The following is a 21,974-nucleotide window of genomic DNA, read 5'->3' as shown; positions in this document are numbered from 1 at the left end:
CTGATTGTCTGTTTCTGAACGAAACTTGATATGTCAAAAACTTGACAGTAAAAATTGACAGTTTCATCATCCTTCACAAATTGGTTAGGTTTGCAAAATATTTTACGGAAATTGATTCAGTTTATCCCTAAAATATTACTATCTTATGTGTTATATTGAAAAATAATTAAATGGCATCATCTCGTATGCAGGTATGACCAAACAAGTTCTTTTAGTCTGGTCTCAGTTTTCAGTATGTAATAATACGTCACATTTTGAAACGCGTAATTTCTTTCAGGCTACTGTGCGACAGTTGTCTAAAACATACAAGAAAAAAGGACGATTTGAATTGGGTATAGCGTCTGAGTTGCCTGCTGCATACAAGAAGTTTTGGCGCGAATGGAAGGTTTTGAAACCTGCTGCTGTTCACTTTGTACCTCAAGAAGGCAAATGGAAGCGCGACGAGCTGACTGGCGAGACGTTGCCAATACAAAACATCCCTATTCCTTTGAAACATCCGGCTGAACTCCATGCCGGGATTTGGGGAGGGGAAGCAGTTGTTAAAGGTTGGCAAACAAGCTTACAAAATCTTTCCTGTTTTATATAACCCATAACTTAGCTAATTAAATTAATTAATGCATTCCAAGAACTAACTGACACATGTATTAACTGTTTCAATTAATAAATATCATTATTTCTCTCTGCGACAGGTTTTCAAAAGCGTGACCAACATAGGCGTAGAGTGCCACACTACTGGGTACCAGTGCTAAAGAGAACTGTGGTCAAGTCTGAAGTTTTGAACACCCATCTTTCAGTGACTGTCACTGATCGGACAATTAGGTTGATCAATGATCATTATGGATTTGATCATTACCTACTCAAGACACCTGCTTGTGATTTAGTGTCAATGTTAGCATTGAAACTGAAAAAGCAAATACTAACTGAATTGATGAATGGATGCCCGAGACATGCATATGATCCTCAGAAACAGAAAGAAGTGTATGAAGAATATAAAACCTACTTGTCTTCAGTATGTATGAAATAAAGATTTTATTTAATTATTGTTTGTGTTCCAGCTCAATAAAAATACTTTGTTATTTTTCAGTACACACCTGAAGAAATTGATTGGTATGGATTAACGTGGTATGAAGCTCTATGTAAAGTTGCCAAACAAAAGGAGGCTGCCAACAGGCCAATTCCTTTGAAAAATGTTTATAGAAAAAACCTGGTAGAGAAATTAAAAGCTGCAGGCATTGAAGGTCCCAAGAGCTCGGCAGATGAAATATCGTAAGTACAGTCCCATAAGCTATATTTGAACCAGTTTTTTCTACTTCCCATAGTTAAATAAAATATGTTTTGCACTGCTTCTAAACAAAAACCTATACTGAGACTATGTTTATAGATCATTATCAAGTACATAATTATGTTAACATTTCCTTTTTTTCAGCACTACCACATCCTGGCTATCGAAAATGAATCCATTTGGCAAGAAGGATGAAGCTTAGGGAATGTAGATTATTAACAACATTTTGATTTGTAAATTGTTTTGTTTAGACAAGATGTAACAATACATTTGAAGTAGATAGATGTTTATGGTTTATATGAGTTCTTTTATTTTTAGGCCATTATTTATTTTAGATCCCCTTTAAAAATGGATAATATTTGGTAACAGAAAAATAAAATAATAATTATTATTATTAATATACATCATTTTATTACATGAAAAATATTATGTTTACATGTGTTTAATGACACATTGGGAAAAAATATTTGTTTTTATTTGAAATACAAGTAAAAATACAGGTAAACTTGGATCACAAAAAATATTGTCAACAATTTATGTAACTAACGTGATACAAGATTCAAACCATGATGAACATTAAAAATAAACACACTTAATATAATTATCATCAACAACTAATGCTATAACAAAAATATAGAAAATCTATGATTTAAAGAGAAAATATTTGATGAACAATTCAAATTATAACTTATTTTTTATTTTGATTTTTAATAATAATTTTACTAAGTAGTAATACAGGTTGTTCGGTGATGATGGCACTCTGCATAAGCGGTCTACAAATAATAGACTGTCAGTGACACGTGGAAGCGATGTCCGAGGTCATTCTATACTGCATCAGTACTGATTTGGCGCTTAAAAATTGCGCTCAAGGGAGGCAGATTACTGAGATGACTATTTTTAATATCGCATTGGTATATTTATATCCCAATTAAATGAGAAGACATGCGCTAGAGAAGTATTACATTGTGTCGTAAAGTTAAAGGTCGTTTTTTTGCGGTTGGCCAATAATCAATCATACTACACTCGGCATCAAATAAATCGCACCTCCCGCAACAAACACTTTTCAAACGTCTGCATCCCCACTTCTCAACAACATTGGTACCATTTGAAAGGCTAGTTCTAAGCTTAATTTCATTAAAGGAAAGGTTTTTACCCCAAAAATGTGTCTTTAGAAGGATCCAGAGTCACTTCTTCAAAAGATAGGTGCTTACGCTTAACCCAATTTTTATGGCTATAAAACTTTTAAATTGGGATTAATCGCAACCCATCTGTTACAGAAGACACGTGAGACCATTATTTAAATAAATATAAAATATCTTTGGACATTTTACACTGCGCTTCTAGTCCCAAACTAAGCAAAGCTTGTACTATGGGTACTAGACAACGGATATAAACATACTTAAATGCTTTTTTTTTTGTAAATACATACTTATAATACATTTGGTTTTATAGCCACAAAAATTGGTCTACTTGGTCCCAGAGGTGAGCCCCAAGTGAAGCTTTTTTTTTTCAAGTCACATTTATGTTGTTAATTGTTTATAAAAAAAAAAGTGTTTTTCTTTAAGTTTATTTATTGGGCTTTCAAATAACACCAATATTGTTGGGGCACCATGATTGTGTCAGAAGAAAATCTTTAAAATTCGCGTCGCGGAAGTTGCGATTTATTTGATGTTGAGTGTATACTTACTACATTATAATTTCAACGTTTATATTCTACGATAGGAACGGTAGCTACTTTGTAACCCAAACTATTCTGCACTACAGAAAGCGCACTATGTGGGTTCGGCGTTGCCAAGAGAGTTGGGTACAGTACTGATGGAACGGTTACTACTGTGTAGCCCGAGTCCCATCAGGCGTATGTTCTACGTGTAAGGGCACCGTATGGGTTTCGGTATCAATAGGAACGGTTAATACTAAGCATCCTGATGAGCCACTTTAGGCGATATTCTCTACACACTAGGAACAGTTGCTACAGCCTAAATTATCTACTACATTAAACTTAATGCTCCACGCGACGGCATATTATGTTTTCCGGTACTAATAGGTACGGGTACTACTATGTAGCCAGAGCTACATCGAGCTCCAGCCCCCTAGACAAATGGCAAAACGTGACAGTTGTAATTTCGAAAGGCTTATGCTCCGGCATTTTTTGTTTAGAGTTAGGTACTTCTCTCCGTGAAGGGAATCGATTTTCGGAGTTGTCAAAGAGTGCCAGTTGTCTAGACCCGCCGTACTGATAGGAACGGTGACTATTGAGAGCTGTGTTACTCGCGCGTTCGTTAGATACTAGAAGAGAGGTTCATACATTCCACATGTAGTCGCGCGTGTTGTCTAAGAACCTCGATCACGAGCGTTAAAACGCGTCATCTGGACGAGCTCTAAGTCTGAGGCAACATCCTACGTGATGGCGCGCGCCAGGTGGGTCACGGTGCCCCAGGAGCTATCCGGCGCACCGTCGTCAGTTACCGCGTGCCTACGTAATGGCGCACTGTATGGGCTCGGCGTTGGCACACGCCAGGTGGGTCACGGTGCCCCAGGAGCCATCCGGCGTGCCGTCGTCAGTTGCCGGGTGCCAACGTGATGGCGCGTGATGGAGCTCGCGAGTGAGTACTATCATCATCGGTTGCCTAACGTCCTGATGCGTGCGTGCCTTATTCTGTGGCTCGTCTTTCGCCTGGCGCGGTAGCCAAATAAAAAGCCTAACAAAAGCCGGACAGGCCGGACATCGGTTATTTTGGTCGGACACGCAATCAAAAAGCCTAACTATGTCCGGATTTATCCGGACGCCTGGCAACCCTAGCCCCAGGAGCTATCTGGCGTGCCGTCGTCAGTTGCGTGCCTACGTGATTGCGCACTGTATGGGCTCGGCGTGCGGCAGGCGATCGGCAAGCAGCGCGGCGACGGCGCGCGCCAGGTAGGTCATGGTGCCGTAGGACCCGCTAGGCGCGCTGTCGTAGAGGTGCTGGCAGACGCCGGCCGCGCCGCCGCATACCAGCGCGCCGCCGAAGCTGTCCGCCTTTGCGCAGCATAGCGTCGCGTCGCCGCTCACGCGCATCTGATGAAGGAAATTGCACTTTAGATCGTAAGCAATAAATACCGATTCACGGTGCAGTGTGCTTCGCGATAAATCGAGCGCGGCGAGGTAGGCGCAGGTCTTCGTCATCGCAAGGTATGTTTCGCCTCCGTGGACAGCATTTAGAATAACACTAATCAACTCCGTCAATATTTAGTAAACCTAGGTAGAGTTCTTTGCTGAGAAATTTTGAGGTCCCTTGCTCACAAAACCCGCTTGGTAGCGAGCACAACCTTATGGGGGAAAATATGACCTACGTTCTTTTTCCTACGCACAGAACACGCGTATTATCGTAGNCAAAAGCCGGACAGGCCGGACATCGGTTATTTTGGCCGGACACGCAATCAAAAAGCCTAACTATGTCCGGATTTATCCGGACGCCTGGCAACCCTAGCCCCAGGAGCTATCTGGCGTGCCGTCGTCAGTTGCGTGCCTACGTGATTGCGCACTGTATGGGCTCGGCGTGCGGCAGGCGATCGGCAAGCAGCGCGGCGACGGCGCGCGCCAGGTAGGTCATGGTGCCGTAGGACCCGCTAGGCGCGCTGTCGTAGAGGTGCTGGCAGACGCCGGCCGCGCCGCCGCATACCAGCGCGCCACCGAAGCTGTCCGCCTTTGCGCAGCATAGCGTCGCGTCGCCGCTCACGCGCATCTGATGAAGGAAATTGCACTTTAGATCGTAAGCAATAAATACCGATTCACGGTGCAGTGTGCTTCGCGATAAATCGAGCGCGGCGAGGTAGGCGCAGGTCTACGTCATCGCATGGTGTGTTTCGCCTCTGTGGACACTATTTATAATAACAATAATCAACTCAGTCAATATTTAGAAAATATAGGTAGAGTTCTCTGCTGAGAAATTTTGAGTTGCCTTGCTCACAAAACCCGCTTGGTAGCGAGCACAACCTTATGGGGGAAAATATGACCTTCGTTCTTTTTCCTACACACAGAACACGCGTATCATCGTAGAATACCGACCTGATCCTCCAGGAATATCTGGTTAGCCTTGTGCACGAGCGCTTCGACCCCAATTACAGCGCCCAGCGAGCTCACGGCGCGCTACTCCACTACCATCGTCAGCACCATCAGTGCTTCCACCACGAGCTGGCGGTACTCTGGTTACGGGATCGAGTTCAGGACGGTCTCCACCGCCAGCGAAAACTTCTAAAGCCTGGTCCGTGAGCACGTAGAATTTTGTCCAATGACCCCAATCTACCCATCCTTATCGCTCGCGCGTAATTATGTTGCTGTCGCGCTCGCACACTCACTGCGGGCGCCCGTCGCACAGTCGCAACAGCAATATAATTACGCGCGAGCGATAAGGATGGGTAGCTTGGGGTCATTGGACCAAATTCTACGTGCTCACGGACCAGGCTTTACTTTGCTTAAGGTTCTTCGTAGCTTTCTTCCTCACAAAATACTCATACGGGTTGATCATGCCGCTGCTCTTGCGCATATGACGACACCGATCGCCGGCGCAAGTAAATACTACTCGCGGCTGCCTTTCGTGCCAGTTAGTTCGGACGCGCGGCGCGTGCAGTGGAGAAATGTTGATGCGATGACGTATGACCTATGTGCTACACCAACTATGGGGGGAAAATTGGACCTTCGGTCTTCTGCCTCAAGTACAGAACATACCACCGAGAAAATACCGACCTGATCCTCCAGGAATATCTGGTTGGCCTTGTGCACGAGCGCTTCAACCCCAATTACAGCTCCCAGCGAGCTCACGGCGCGGTACTCCACCACCAGCGTCAGCACCATTAGTGCTTCCACCACGAGCTGGCGGTACTCTGGTTGCGGGATCGAGTTGAGAACTGTCTCCACCGCCAGCGCGAACTTTAGCTCGCCTGACGTCATCTCTTGCGTCAGGTTTGGTTGCAGAACCTTGCCTTGGATGACTAGGCCTTGGCACTGTGGTAGAAAAAGGATTTATGAATGAGCTGTTTTTGTAGATTTCTTACAATAAGTGGATGCTATAATTGCAATAAAAATGTTGAGTTAATCACTCTCAGTCAAGTTTCTTTAAATTAATAAAATTAAACTAAAATTGCGTAAAGTCCTCGTTATCTTAGGATAAACACTAGCAACCCTATTGAAGATAGTAAGTTCTTGAATAAAATGCGCTTGATGATTGATTGATGGCTTTTGATGATTTCCATTTATAATACTTCCTATACAGTGTGAGTCACGTTAAAGTGTACATATGAAAATAGATGAAACTAGACCTATTTTTATCGACAAAAAAGAGGTCAAAAAATTTTTGAGATTTTTTTAATTTTTTTATAGAATTTTTTTTCTTCCAATTACTTATTGTAAAGAAAACGTAATAACTTTTAAACTAAGCGGTATATCCTAATAAAATAAAAACAGTAATAATGCTAAATAAAAGGCGATACTAAAAAAGTACATAAAATACACAAAAAAGGCCAACAAATAATAAAAAATGATACTTTTTGAAAAAAATCTGCTTTTAAATTCGTGTTTTTTTGGTTATTTTATAAATTTCTCCAAAAAATGCCCCAATAACAGGTGGTTTTTATTACTTTGTATTATTCTCCATCGTATTATCTTTGTAAAACCAAAAATCGCATGTCTCTATCCCTATCACAACATTTGCTATGATCGTTTGAACAAAGGCCTNAGGACTGTTTCCACCGCCAGCGCGAACTTTAGCTCGCCTGACGTCATCTCTTGCGTCAGGTTCGGTTGCAGAACCTTGCCTTGGATCACTAGGCCTTGGCACTGTGAAAAAAAAATAAAACCCTCTAGTTGCAAATAAATTAAGTTCTTCACTCTCAGTGGTTACTATAGTGATTCTTTAGTTCTAAAAATAGCAAAATACGTTTTTGCTACTCTATTTTCTTGAGAAAGAAAGCCTCGTAATCTTAAGGCGCTACCTCGTAAAAGTTTTCGGCCTCGCACACAGAGGGATAGAAATATGATTTCTCAGTGCGAGGAAAGGGACAGCAATAGCGCGCGCGGCGCGGAATAAAATAACGGAGGCGACAAAAATCGGAAATCATGTATTTATTGAAAAACCAAACACTATTTAAAGAAAATAACTCGACCAGTACTTAGAATATGTTATTACCTTACCAATATACAAAATTTGGTATTGAAATATTAGCCTATCTGCTTATAAAACGAAAAACCGAGTAATAGAAGGGTCATCTTTGGATTTTTTTTCTATCGAGAAAATTGTTTCCATTCATGTTTCGGCTTCGACCAGACACTAGATGTATTAGTCAACTATGACATATTTCAGAATAAGAACATAATTAAGTAATAAGAAAAGTACGATTAAAACTAATTCTGCGCTTCTTTAAAACGCCCAATATTCGCAAGGCATCACCTTAAGACTAAGTAAGTTTCTTAACTTACACTTGGACTTAACAGCAACTTTAGCAACCTTATGAACTAAGTAAGTTTCTGAGTAAACTGCACAGTTGCAACTCTATGGTGATAGGTGCGATAAGAACAACAATGATAGTAATCTGTATTTACCATGTGACAAGCAAATTAAAAATAAAAATAAACTTTTCAGCGTACCTTTTCCAAGACACCCCATACACGAGGATAGAAGTCTCGCGGCACTCTGTTGAGGGCCCCGTCCAGTCTGCGCCGGCGCAACCATTGCCCCTGACGATCCGGCTCTGCTATAGGTGCTATAAAAAGGGAAATATTTGTTTACTAGCTGTCCCGACAAACAACGTACCGCCTATATTTATCAGAAATAATGTAGGATTCAAATGGTGCAAGAATTTTTCAAATTGATCCAGTAGTTTCGGAGCCTATTCAATACAAACAAACAAACAATCAAATCTTTCCTCTTTAAGAACCAATAAATAAAGTGTAGAAATCTTGCCAATTAACCTGAGAAAAGATAACCTTCTCTCAAACATAATTAATTGTTTATTTACTGATAAACATTTCAGAGATACACTAATCAATAAAATGCTAATTATGCTTTTTCATTCAATGTATTTTTACAACATAAAATTGCTGTGTTCAGCAATGAATGGCTACTCACTCATGTCATCCATAGTGCCCTGAAGCGATTGGCCCTCCAAAACGATTTGTGACTTCTTGCCGTAACGGCTTGACTTGTTGCTGACGATGGAAAAGTTGCCGCCGCGACCTACTGCGGAAATGTAAGCATTCAAACAAATGAACCTATTATTATATTTCAAATGTTTATTGTTGTTGCAGTTTTAAAGGATAGGACAGACAATGAAAATTAGTTTATTTGGTTTTTTGGAGATTAATTTGATGAAGTTAGTTACAAATTACAAGGTTATCTTCTCTAAATAGGGAATGCTAGTATTAGAATCGAATAAACGTATGGTAAAAGGTGGAAAAAATCAGACAGAACAAATGTTTCACAAGGTATCTCATTCTAAACTTGAACATATAACAACAAGTAATAATACATATCTGTTATACAGACAAGGTACACGAATAATTATGTACATTAAAGGATCATCACAGGGTACAAAACCATACATGAAGAAGATTATCTTATGTGACACAGGACTCGCCTTTACTTTTGTTGATTTTTTCCTTAACAAAATGCAGGGAATTTGCTGCAAAGGAAATAAGTGATAGTACATAGAATAATAAAATTGGGAAATCTAATAGGCCATTGATTTTTTCCCAAATCTGTTAACCTCGATAGGACTGTAACATTTGATCTGACAATATAAAAATAAAATACTGAACTTAAGGCCCGGTTTCCACCAATGCAGAGCGGAGAAGAGAAATGTATCGGGCGGACCAATTTTTCTATAGACAATCATGGAATCATCGTGGAAATCATAAAATCTGATTGGTTATTCAAAACACATCTCCACTCCGCTCCGCTTTGGTGGAAACCCGGCCTAAGAAAGCAGTATTGGGACTTTTTTATAATTAAAAAATAATAACTTACCACTGTTGATAGCAAACTCCTTTCCGCTGAGAATGTGGTAGAGCAAATTCTTCATTTCAAACGGAGACAAATTGAGCAAGTGCTCAGATGCTTCCTCGCCGTTGCACGAGAGAGTGCGAGATAGCTCTGTGGCCATCACCTAGAATGTTTCAGTGACGAGTTTTTAATGAGAATTTTTAACGATAAAAGGTTCATGTCACATAATAGGTTAACCATTGTAAACAACTTGGGACCGAGTACCTAATTTAATATTGTGAATCATTTGCAACACAAGATTACGTACTGGGTGGCCTCAGCGTTAATGTAACCATGATTTATTAATCAATAAATTATTTTTCATTTTCAATAGAGATTTACATGACCGTTCACACTGCAGTAGCGTATGGCAAAGGGAGATTAACGAAGTTCAACATTTAAATTTAAATTCACCACTATAATTATCGACTTATTATAAAACAATCAGCTCGTTCATTTGATTTTGAAACTTATTACGAAAGACATAGAAAACAAAATCCATTGAACATTTTTAGATCGCTTCATCCACGAAGACGCGCCCCTCCACTCCCCGGTCGAGGGAATCGCGTGGTGCGGGGAGTTTGATTCGACCAATCCGAGCGTTATGTCCTCGAGTATGAAACGATCTTTAGTTTAAACTGTACATACGAAGATTTTTGTACAAACATACATAATAAAACAATAACTGATAACTACCTGAATAATAAGCCCCACCCTGAGACGTAACATCTCCAGGAATAGCTGCGGCTCCGTGCGGATGAACATGGCCAAATATACCAGCAGCTCTTGCGTCAGCATGGCCGTACTCTCGTCGTCTCCATACGCCTGTTGAAAATAGTCAACAAACTTAATCACTTTCTTTTATAAAACTAAGTATTAGGAGTAAAACTAGGTAGGTTTGGGCAATACTCACTACGGCCCTGTTTGAATTAGATGAGTGGTAAAATATGAACCTATTTCTAAAGTAAAACTTTTCTGCGTTTTTGGTACTTACCTATTATAATGCGTGATTCTACATTTTTTTTTAAACTAAAAACCATGCAGCATTCTTCCGAAACTTAAGTATGAAAATAATTTTAAAAATAATAATAAAATAAAAACTATAGCAGTAGTATAAGCCACCATTACCTGTCTGTGCTCATTCTTTTCGTGACGAAATGTCTGCATGTAACAAATTTTATACAACGTAAGATTAGGAAATACTCTGCTCAACAGATGAGGAGATTCGTGATTATACATCTCTATAAAGTGATAATCCATAACTTAAGTGTCACGTCATCAGAGGGACAATTGTTTAGACCTATTCGTTTTAAACATACAGTAACAACATTATTTCGTTGTCATAGGGGTGACTGGAAGAAAAATGTATAGCCTGATGTGCTGTCACTAGCTCTTATAGTAGTGATATTACCGCAGCAATAGATGCAGCGATTGAAGTACACTCTAGCAAAAAACAAATAACGCTCTGAACGCGTAAGAACGAAATATACGTCAAGTTAACACGAGCAAGGAGGTAGGTATATTGAAGTTCAAATCTGACATACGTACCAAATGGATGAGCTGCCTAAGTTCATTCTCCGGCAGCGGCGCCGTGATAGTATGCTCGTTGTTAGGCGGCATGCCCACCGTGATCTGTTTCTGTCGCACCAGCAAGTCTGTCACGGCCTTAGCGAGGTCCTCCACTCGCTTGCCAAGCATGCCGGCCGTATGTCTCACGAGGCCCCAAAGTTTCTGGGTGCAGGCCTTCTCGTATAACACCTTGAGTAAGTCCTTTACTGTCACGTTTTTGCCGTTTTCTAGCATTCCTGTGAGAACAATTTAATTATGTGTTTTAGTTTCATGTCAACTGAAAAACACTTAAACAAAACAATGGTAGCTTATTACCAGGTTGTGCGTTACATTTGAAAGATGGTCTAACAAAGGATAATCTTAATCACACGTAAACAATGCAGATATTCCTTTTTATACAACTCGATGTCGAAATCGGAAACATAACGAAATCCGTGACCTTGTTTAGGAAGTGGCGTGCTACTTTATCCGAGCTCCGGATCGGAATAAACATAGTTTATCGTTAAGCTTTGAACTATGACATTAGGCAAATATTAGTTTTGTTTGTGTAATGATTACAAAAATTATGATTCTTTTGTATTTAAATAGGCCTATTAATTATCAAGTTTATAATGGACGACGGCACATCAGATCTTTAACATCTTGTCTAGTCGATAAATAAGTCTTGATTTGCAACTGGTCTAGGCTATCGTCTGTTCAAGCTCTTTTGCACTGGGCTAGATTATGCAAATTCAAAGTATGTAGGCCCCTTCAGGGCGCCTATACACGTTCCAAATATAGCTTGCCCTACAACATTTCAGCTAATGCTGAGAACAATTTAAGTGGTGGAAGAAACTCACACCCGTATTCTCAAACGATACTTTCAACAACGCTATGCGAAGTCGAACGCACAGCGTTGATTTGAGCTAGCGCGGTTCGCACTCACTCAAGTATTATCTATGAATAGGTTTTTGGGACCCTGTGCGTCCACGCGCACTGTGAGACCTCATAGTACCTACCTCATGTTTGTGAATACGGGTGTCAGTCACATTTGTCAGCCACCAGGGTCACGTCCGTATTCACAAACGATGCTTGCTTAAGTGAAGCAGTAAATCGAACTCACAGCGTTGAATAGAGCTCTGTGATTGGTTCGTGTTCAATGTTTGTGAATACGGGCGTCAGTGTATTAGATAAATAAATAATAATCATTTATTGTTTCCCACAACCAAAATTAAAATAAAATACAGGAAACAAAAGGCCATGAGGTTCAGCTCAAGCTGCCTCGAGAGCAAGTCCCGGGCTGCGCTGTTTTTCAACCTTGCCCAGCTCTCTGAAGGTGACAGTTGGAGCAATTCGAAATGGTGCTAGCTGACATAAAAACTATGCATCACTATTACCGTGTTTGCCTGTGTGTGTGATAAATTAATATAATTTTTGGTAAAAAGCTGCTTACAAACCTGTGTTAAAATCAAGTCCCTGCGTGTCGACCAGGTACTGCAGTATGTCTCCCTGCTCGTCCAGGCTCTCAGTCTCACGCAGCATGGCGATCAATTCGTCGGTCTCCTGCTCGGCGTACATCGTCTGAGACTCCGACGTCGTTCGGTTACGCACGATCGCTAGGTTTTTGTTTACAATACCTATAAAACNTTTTTATTAAATATTACGATATCCACTTTCTGACACCACTATAGTATTTATATGAGTATGTTAACATGGGCTAGTCTCGGTTCATATACCCATTTACCTAACACCCTGTAGATAAGAATAAGTACTACGTTCTCTCTTTTCTCTTTATAAAAGCGTAAAAGAGAATGATACTGTCACGGTAACAAAAAGTCACCCGTGCGCGCATTGCCTAACTCGAAAGTGACGCCACCCTGTGATGTGCAAATATGAGTCCTCTTACCGCTTCAGCGCTCACCAGTTGGCGCTAAATGTTGAGTAAAAATTCGGTAAACCTCGATCTAATAGCCAGTGCAATCACAATCACAATGCAGAACAATCACAAAAACTTAAATTTGATATTATTATAGTTATAAAAAAAGTTTGATTTACCTTCTTCTTTAGGCGGCGATGGGGTCTGTTCTTTAGTGATTTCAATAGTTGGAGTGCCCGCGCCAAGACTTGTCGTTGAAGTTCCCCTAAAATAATAAACCAATAAATCAAATGTTAATATTTAAAACAATAATAATAAATGACTCTACATCCACGAGTAGAATGAAGGCCATTAACATGTCTGGGAAAAAAAGAAGCAAAGCTGATAGAACTTGCGACTATCGTAATAATAACTTACTTAGTAAAAGCTTTCTTCCTAGCTTCTTCTGGCGAAGGGCTGCGGCCGAAATTGGGGTCTACTTCTAACCAAGATGGCTTCCTTTCCAAGATAGGGCCGGCGTACTCGCCTTCCATACCAAGCGTCTCCGCTGTAAAATAATACATTATCTTAATATCATAATAATTATCTGGAAGGAGGTCATTCACATTCCAGACATTCTTTTTTTGGCAGCAAGGTTCTGGAGTGGAAGCACAGCGTGAGACCTACAAAGTGGACAGACGACCTCAAAAAGGTTGGCAGGACACTACCAACCTGTCAATCTAGAAATCATTGGGGGAAGCTTAGGTATATGTTCAGCAGTGGACGTCCTGTGACTAGAATGATAATGATGATGATTCTTTTTTTTAATAAATAACGTCGACTGGCCTTAGTAGCAGGCTTAGCTTATTGTCGCCGACCTCCGCAGCGCTACAGGATAACTACAGGGCACACTACAGGGAGGCTATCCTGGCACAGATGTTGTCTCTGCCAGTGTCTGAAGTGGGGAACAGAGGGGTCTATTCTGGCACATTCGACGGGTCAACTACTCACAGTCCACGTTGATGGAGCGCGTCTTCTTGATGGCACCGCGCACAGACATGCGGCGGCGCAGCGAGCGCGGGTTGCGCGCGCCGGCCGGCCTCGGCAATAAGCTCAGCTTGTTGCTGAACGATTTTAGTAAGTGTTCCTCTAGGTAGCTCTGCACTTGAAGGTTTAGCTCTGAAACAAGTAAGTATTTATTCAAAGACATTCTGACTCCGTTTAAACAGGTGTGGTAGCTTGTAGTTGGCTTTGATGGCACCTCAAGATTTTATCTGGGGTTGGCTTTGGCGGAGAGACCACCATATAACCCATTGGTTGTCCCTACGGCTGATGAGAAGATCAATGCATTAGAAAATAGTCTGTTAAATCACGGTTACGGGTTGACGACGTAACCAATCCAAAAAATTTTCCAGTAAGACGATTCATAAAGCGATTTATGGTAGTGAAATATATTGTGAAACAATGGTAATAGAACTAATGGGGCTTGACGAACTTGTGAGGGGCGTGACCCTAATAGATTGACTGACTGTGTGGTTGTGTTGATGTCTTAAAACTTGTAGGTGCTTCTTGGTCATAAAAGAATGACAAAATCGCAAGGACGTCAAGAGAAGTCCTAGTTAACGTCATACTTACTGTCAGGATACCCATCTTCTTGGCTGCCGAGGAAGCTGAGATTCGTGATAGCTGAGGTGCTCAAAAAGTCCCCCAGGTTGCCAAGAGTCACTCGGGTGCCGTTTATGTATCCCGACTTCAGTTTTTTCATTGTCGTTATCATTGCCATCGGGATCTTACCCTGATCTGAAGAATTGACACTTAAGTTTAAANTTGGCAGGCCACTACCAACCTGTCTAGAAATCATTGGGAGAGGCTTAGGTCTATGTTCAGCAGTGGACGTCCTGTGACTAGAATGATGATGATTCTTTTTTGTGATAAATAACGTCTACTGGTCTCAGTAGCAGGCTTAGCTTATTGTCGCTGACCACTGCAGCGTTACAGGATTACTACAGAGCTACAGGGAGGTTATCCTGGCACAGATGTTATCTCTGCCAGTGTCTGAAGTGGGGAACAGAGGGGTCTATTCTGGCACATTCGACGGGTCAACTACTCAAAATCAAAAAAAATCAAAATCAAAAATATTTATTCAGTTTAGACCACAAGTGGCACTTATGAATGTCAATAGAAAATAATAAAAAAAGAAAAGGTAGCCCTTATGGGGCACTTTACATGTCTCCTTATCTTTTGGGCCCTACCAGCGCAGTACTACTCACAGTCCACGTTGATGGAGCGCGTCTTTTTGATGGCACCGCGTACAGACATGCGGCGGCGCAGCGAACGCGGGTTGCGCGCACCGGCCGGCCGCGGCAATAAGCTCAGCTTGTTGCTGAACGACTTTAGAAGGTGCTCCTCTAGGTAGCTCTGTACTTGAAGGTTTAGCTCTGAAACAAGGAAGCAAGTATTAATTCAAAGACATTCTGACTCCGTTTAAACAGGTGTGGTAGCTGGTAGTTCGCTATCAAGGGCACCGCTATTTTTACTGGGTAGGCTCTGGCGGAGAGACCACCATATAACCCATTGGTTGTCCCTACGGCTGATTAGAAGATCAATGCATTAGAAAATAGTCTGTTAAATCACGGTTACGGAGTGACGATGTAACCAATCCCCAGATTTTGCCAGTATGAAGATTCATAAAGCGATTTATGGTAGTGAAATATATTGTGAAACAATGGTAATAGAACTAACGTGACGAACTTGTGAGGGCCGTGACCCTCATAGATTGACTAGCTTTGTTGATGTCTTAAAACTTGTAGGTGCATCTTGGTCATAGAAGAATGACAAAATCGCAAGGACGTCAAGAGAAGTCCTAGTTAACGTTATATGTACTTACTGTCAGGATAGCCATCTTCTTGGCTGCCGAGGAAGCTGAGATTCGTGATAGCTGAGGTGCTTAAAAAGTCCCCCAGGTTGCCAAGAGTCACTCGGGTGCCGTTTATGTATCCCGACTTCAGTTTTTTCATTGTCGTTATCATTGCCATCGGGATCTTACCCTGATCTGAAGAATGGACACTTATGTTTAAGACAATATAGTTGATATTTGAATTACATAAATAGCTTATAAGCAATAAACATGTTAATTGCGCAAGTATACACATTTCAATGGTTGTTAAGACTATAACGCCCGGATATACGTATAATATGCTATCGCAGAAGGGAGTTTCTAATATTATTAGGCATAAAGCATCCTATATCTTACGAACCCGATAAATCACTATGAGCGGAATGGATGGTTGATTTGATAGTATGATGTATGATCATAATATTGTTAGCAAAGTCCGGTCGCTGAGCAGTTAGAATTTCGTCCAATGACCCCAAGCTACCCAACCTTATCGATCGCGCGTAATTATATTGCTGTCGCGACTGTGCGAAGGGTGGCCGCAGTTTTTGTGCGAGCGCGACAGCAATATAATTACGCGCGAGCGATACGGATGGGTAGCTTGGGTTCATTGAACGAAATTCTATGTGCTCGGCGACCGGACTTTACGTGTTTACCTAACAAATACTGCGTGGCAAGTAACGTGATTGTGGGCCGGCCGAGCATCTGTTTCCAGCTCATGCCGAGGAAGGCGACGTTTGCGGTGAACGTGCTTGCGAGGAGAGCCGGGTCTCGCGACATGTAGTACTCCTCGTAGTCGAAGTTCTATGGCACACCCATGCGTTAACAGATAACACACCAGTCAGGGATACTATACTACTGTTGTTATGGGCGGGTACATTTTTATGAAGAAATGGTACCAGGTAAAATGTTGACAGATATATTTAGCCACAAATACACAATAAAATAAAGATGGCATTCATATTCGCTAATAAATCAGTATCTCGGAAAGGCGCAATTAGAACATTAATGGACACAAAAGTTGAAAGTTTACGTTAATGAAAGTATGTATATTAGAAAAAAAGAAAGAAAGAAGAAATATGTTACACTTATATTACAACTAAAAACTCTTACATACAAAGCAGAAGCATTATAGGATAAATACATAATACCATACAGAAAATGAGTAAGTTAATGGGTCCAAAAGAGCAAGCACAAACCAATGTAATTAAAATAAAAGAATACCTAAATATGTTTGATTCAAAGTCAATACAACAAGCGGTCGCCCGAGTAGATTTTGCCAAGAAGACTTCAAGAAATTAATTTCAGCTTTGAGCGTATCGACCATCAGCTCATAGTCGGAAGCAATGTAGAAACGCTTCATATCAGAAAACTATTAAAATAAACAAAACATTAGTAAATCAGATTCTAATGTTAAAAATGATAAAGGCAAAAAAAGAAGACAACTTAGTTTAAAAAAGAAAAAACATGCATACAAATTAGAGATGAAACGGATATCCGGTAGGCCCGATATCCGGCCTAAATTTACTATCCGGCCGGATACCGGATAGTAACTCACTATCCGGCCGGATACCGGATATTAAAAAAACGCGACAATTCCTATTAATAAAATGAAATACATTAATCTTTGAGGTAAATACCAACAAAATGGCTTATAATAATGACGGCTTTTATTTAAAGTCGAAAAAATTACAAAAAAGCAATATTAAGGCCTTTCAAACTAATTTCTTTTTCTGGGCTATTCACTCTAATGACGAATACATAAATAGTAAATATCTGTTAATGTCGAAATATTGCCAAATAAAATAGGCGATTTTTTTTTCACTGATGGTCTGATGACATGATGCAACTAATTAAATTTTCGCTATTCAATCACACACTCACGATTGCAACCGAGATTGAATTGATCTGCCTCCTAGACAAGTGGCAAAATCTGACATTCTATTCAGACGGATTCCATTTTTGAAAAGTGTGACTAGTCTAGTCTACTAATAGACCCACTAATTGCGTTCGTAGCACCTGTGCGGCGCTATACTCGTCACGACATGCAACGAGACAATGGGCCAACTATCCGGCCGCCGGATATCCGGCCTAGCAGCTGGCCGGATATCCGGTATCCGGTATCCGGCCAAACAACTATCCGTTTCATCACTAATACAAATGTTTGATAAGACCCAGCATCCATGCTAAACAAAAAAAATATGATTGTGAGCAGTTCAATTAGTAAACAGTCGCAGAATTACAGACACTGAAGAAGACGAAAATGACAAAGATAACAGAAGTTCAAAATTACGCAAAAATATTGACTACATAAACATCAGTACATCTATTAAAATTAATCAGAAATGCTAATCAATTAAATACTTGAACTTCAAACACTTACTTGAGGAGTGAAAGCAAAAATACGGTCATTCAAGGAATACAGCTTGCTAGTACTTAGAATACCAACATCACGAGATTTTCGCCCAGACAGTCCCAATTTTTTATTTCTGCCTGAAATTGAGATATAGGATCATGAATTAAATAGTATCTAGAATTTAAATGTAGTTATAATTTAAGGGAATATGTTTAGAAAGATATTATAAAGTGGATGGATAATGGATTAGTCACCTAAATATGTGTAGAGATGACTTAACACTCTAGCAGGCTGGACTTCGATTGGAGCCACTTCACTTATAGTCTGGACATGGAGGTCATATTCAAGTAACTTATCCCTGATCTCATTATCTTCAGCTAGGATAACAATTTGCACTACAACATCTGGTTTTTTCTCAGAACAAAGTCTTCTATTAAGTGGATCTAATTCACCAACTGCTAGAAAACCCTGAAATCAATTAAATATGGCTTAAAATTACACTATTTTGATCAATCAATATGTTTCATGGATCAGTATGAAGAGTAATACCTCTTGTAACAGTTTTCCCAGGATATACAATGACTGAGCCCAAATAAATGGACATCTCCCAAGGGGTATACGCTCTTGGCTTCCTGGTTCAAGCTGTTCTAAATCTGCTTTTTCAGCAGGAACTGAATATAGCTCTGGCACAAGTTTAATACCATCATCTTTCCTTATCATGATCTTCTCCAATCTTTGCATGTAATCACTGACATTACTTTTGTCACCTTGGAAACAGTAATCAAGAATGAGATAGCAAAAGAATAGAGGCCATTCACATTCTATATTCTCAAACATTCGAAGCTCCCATGGTTCATAGTACAGCCTATTTGGATCTTCCCTAGGGGTTTTATGGCCATCTCTTAAAAATCTCTTGCAGCCAAACTTTCCTTGTAGTTTTGTGACAATTGCATCCCTTGTTTTTGCAATTAACTGAGGATCATCCACAGCAAAAGCTGGGTAACTTATGATTGACAGCAGTCCTGAATCAAGTTCCTTACTGTTTGACTCCCTGGGCAGCATAGACTGCAGGACAGCCTGGCACTTCTGAGCCTCATCAGCCAGTACATGTATGACACTGGAAGGCCCTCCTCTAGCTCCAAAAAGATCTAGCTCATTCATAGCTTCAAGAGCTGCCTTAGCCATGCCAATTGAGCTAGCATTGAGTTCTGGAAGTCCATGGTTGGTTTTGTCTCCTCTCTCCCAAATCCCATAATCTGGTGTGCAGTAAGCTGATTCAATATAAAATACTAGGTTTTGAATAAAAGCTACTTCATCTAGGGAGAATACTATTTGTAGACCAGAGGCAGTCATCTGGGCTAGAATGAGCAAATACAGGGAGATTGCATCAATCTGCAAGTGCCCCCACTCATTGTCCTTGACCACAGTGCGGCCGGTGGCTGAGGAATACTTGGCGTGGAGTGAATCTAATGAGTGCTGTGTGCTCTTAAATTTTTCTACTTTTTCTTTTTGTTGCATCATAGCCATTAACAGACCTGAAATTCACAAGTTACTTTAGTTCACATTGGGTATGTGTTATGTATACTTTATTGAGAAACCACAAAAAAATTATGAACCAACCACCACCACTTATACTATAAATTAGTAAGTTCAAGTATGTTTCACAATACTGTACTAACTAAATAGGTATGTTTCAGGACAATTTTTTTCAGCAAGAATATTTTTCTTTTTGTGAATAAAATTGCTTATTCTCTAGTTCCAAAGTTTTTTCCAAACTCTTGAATAATTTTATAAGTTGGGAAATTGAGTGCCACTAAAGTTAATTTAACACACTAAATAGTATCACATTATATTACCTCTCATGAGTTTCACACAACTTTGCTCCAATTCATAGGTCTTGGCTCGATCTTCGTCTTGATCGGCGATTTTTTTGAACGCCATTGATAGCCCCCATACTGCCAGGATACAGTACAAGTTATCTCTGATCCACGCGTGGTCATTGTGAGGACTTGCTGGGAACAAACCAGTTACGGGCTGCTGATGGTCTAAAATTAACTTATGCACCACTCTCTGATAATAATCCAAGCGGACCCCTGAGTTACTGCGGGTCCTCATTTTTATCTCACTAGACTAGATATGTAACCAAACGGCTAAATCACGAATGACATTGAAAGGGGCATTTCTGTCGTCTTCCTAAATTAAAGATCCACTAACTGATTTGTGCTAGCTTTTTCATTAATTGGTAATTAACTTCGCAGTCTGAAATTTTGAATGTAATGTGTCATTTGAAAGTCGCAAATGTCATTCATTTGACACTTCACATCTTTTTAATAAAATGTCCACTCAATGAAATAGTGTACTTAAAGGACTACAAAAAGTAATAAAGTAAACAATGATTTTTAAGGGAAAAGTTCCAAAAAAATATTTAAATACCTACATAATATTTTTTTAATAATTTAAGAACATTGTTTAATATGATGATTTAGATATTCTGCTTTCCCTTGAATTTCTTGGCACTTATCTGACCCCTAGGCCACACACATCGCGATAACCTGAAGATTTGCGCTATCACGCGCTGATGCATATTGCATGCGTCGTTGTCGTTGTACTCGTTGTGCGACAAGCGGGATTATTCAAACTCGATTCCCAGTTGCCCCCGCTTATGTCACACTCACTTGCTCACTGGGGGCAACTGGGAATTCATATCCCTCTTACTTGTAAAAATGCATAGAGTTATTAACCCAGGAGTGGAACTGACAGGCAATCCCCTCTAGCAATGTGAGTAGACCAGTGGTTCACTCAGTTTATAAAAACTAGTTGCAGCGCTGCAGCGCCACCAATGACCAGTGTTGCCAGAAGGTTACTTTTGTAACCTTTTAGGTTACTTTTGAACTGCATTGGTTACTTTTAGGTTACACTAATGAAAAGGTTACTTTTAGGTGATTTTTCAGAAATTGTAGAATTAACTTTTACAGGTTATTCAGTAAAAAATATTAATTATGTCGAACTGCATTTAAACATGAATTTGATTTATTATTTGTTTAATGTTTTTCGATAATAAAACGCAATTTATCCATGAAACGTTTTTATACGACCGGTCACTTTTCAGTCTTCATGGAATGGTCAAAATTTCGAATTTAGGTAAACGATTGATGATCAATTGTATTCATTTTCCATACATGAACAACCTTACACAATCGCCTCTTCCACTTCAACTAACTCGATGGAAGTTAAAGAAAAAGAACCACTTACCAATGAACAATTAATAGATGAAATATTAAACAATGATTTTATTCGCAAGGGCCTTGTAGGCGCCCTTGTCGCTATTGGCAACGAAACGAGGGCAGTTAATAGTTCTATTATACAGGAAATTCTTATAAAAAGTTTCAAAGGGCTTTAAATGGATAAAAGTTTCATAAGAATCTCTCAATTTAACGTCGAAGGTGTTATTAACAAAAAGCCATTACTTATAAAATTTTTGATTGATAATGATATTGATATATGTTTGTTAAACGAAACATGGTTGAAAGAAAACAGTTCTTTTCGTATTCATAATTACAATCTAGTTAGTAAAATAGGTAAAGAAAAAGAAGGCCGGGGTGGAGTCGCCATCCTAGTCAAAGACACTTTGAAATATTCAGTAATAGAGCTTCCCTTTTATGATTTTCTACAACCTGTAGCTATTAATCTGCGAACTGGCATAGGTAATTTAAGTATTCTATGTATATATTGTCCACCACCTAAAGAAAATAGATCNAAGTGGGAAATCTATAATTTTAAGACTTTTTAGGTTTTTATTACGCATACTATTGAAATAAAATAATGTATCATAATAACTGTGTTTTAATGGGATAAAATATATTTTCGTAGGCAGATTTGATCCTTCCCAAGGGCGTGGAACTACGAAACTCAAATTTTCTTATATTTTTGCGAGTCAAATTCAAATTCAAAATCTTTATTGCATTCTATGTTGTACATAAGGTCTTAAACAATATATTGTATAGTCTCAAACATAGACCCGGTTTGGG

At 39.8% G+C, this 21,974-nt stretch overlaps 2 protein-coding genes across 2 annotated transcripts; one reads left to right on the top strand and one right to left on the bottom strand.

Moving 5' to 3' along the window:
- Positions 1–43: 43 nt before the first annotated feature.
- mRpL28 (mitochondrial ribosomal protein L28) lies at positions 44–1,579 on the top strand. The gene is made up of 5 exons (XM_028316144.1): positions 44–191; positions 278–545; positions 690–1,009; positions 1,085–1,266; positions 1,427–1,579. The coding sequence occupies exons 1-5, from the start codon at positions 171–173 to the stop codon at positions 1,482–1,484; spliced, it is 849 nt and encodes a 282-aa protein (XP_028171945.1). The 5' UTR covers positions 44–170; the 3' UTR covers positions 1,485–1,579.
- Positions 1,580–4,678: 3,099 nt separating this feature from the next.
- On the bottom strand, positions 4,679–20,226 carry LOC114361161 (probable phosphorylase b kinase regulatory subunit alpha). Its single transcript, XM_028316127.1, has 19 exons — positions 19,803–20,226; positions 18,496–19,481; positions 18,201–18,414; positions 17,974–18,083; positions 16,247–16,394; positions 15,585–15,749; positions 14,964–15,135; positions 14,333–14,547; positions 13,709–13,876; positions 13,136–13,265; positions 12,898–12,983; positions 12,300–12,479; positions 10,843–11,099; positions 9,991–10,119; positions 9,280–9,418; positions 8,383–8,493; positions 7,902–8,017; positions 6,006–6,263; positions 4,679–5,004 (listed from the first exon to the last, which is right to left on the bottom strand). The coding sequence occupies exons 1-19, from the start codon at positions 20,059–20,061 to the stop codon at positions 4,789–4,791; spliced, it is 4,059 nt and encodes a 1,352-aa protein (XP_028171928.1). The 5' UTR covers positions 20,062–20,226; the 3' UTR covers positions 4,679–4,788.
- Positions 20,227–21,974: the final 1,748 nt, after the last annotated feature.

This window comes from Ostrinia furnacalis, unplaced genomic scaffold (assembly GCF_004193835.3).
Source record: "Ostrinia furnacalis isolate ACB-3 unplaced genomic scaffold, ASM419383v2 OfSCF5438, whole genome shotgun sequence".
NCBI classification, from domain to species: Eukaryota; Metazoa; Arthropoda; class Insecta; order Lepidoptera; family Crambidae; genus Ostrinia; species Ostrinia furnacalis.
Note: the sequence above shows the minus strand (reverse complement) of the source record. Positions and strands in the feature narration are given on the sequence as shown.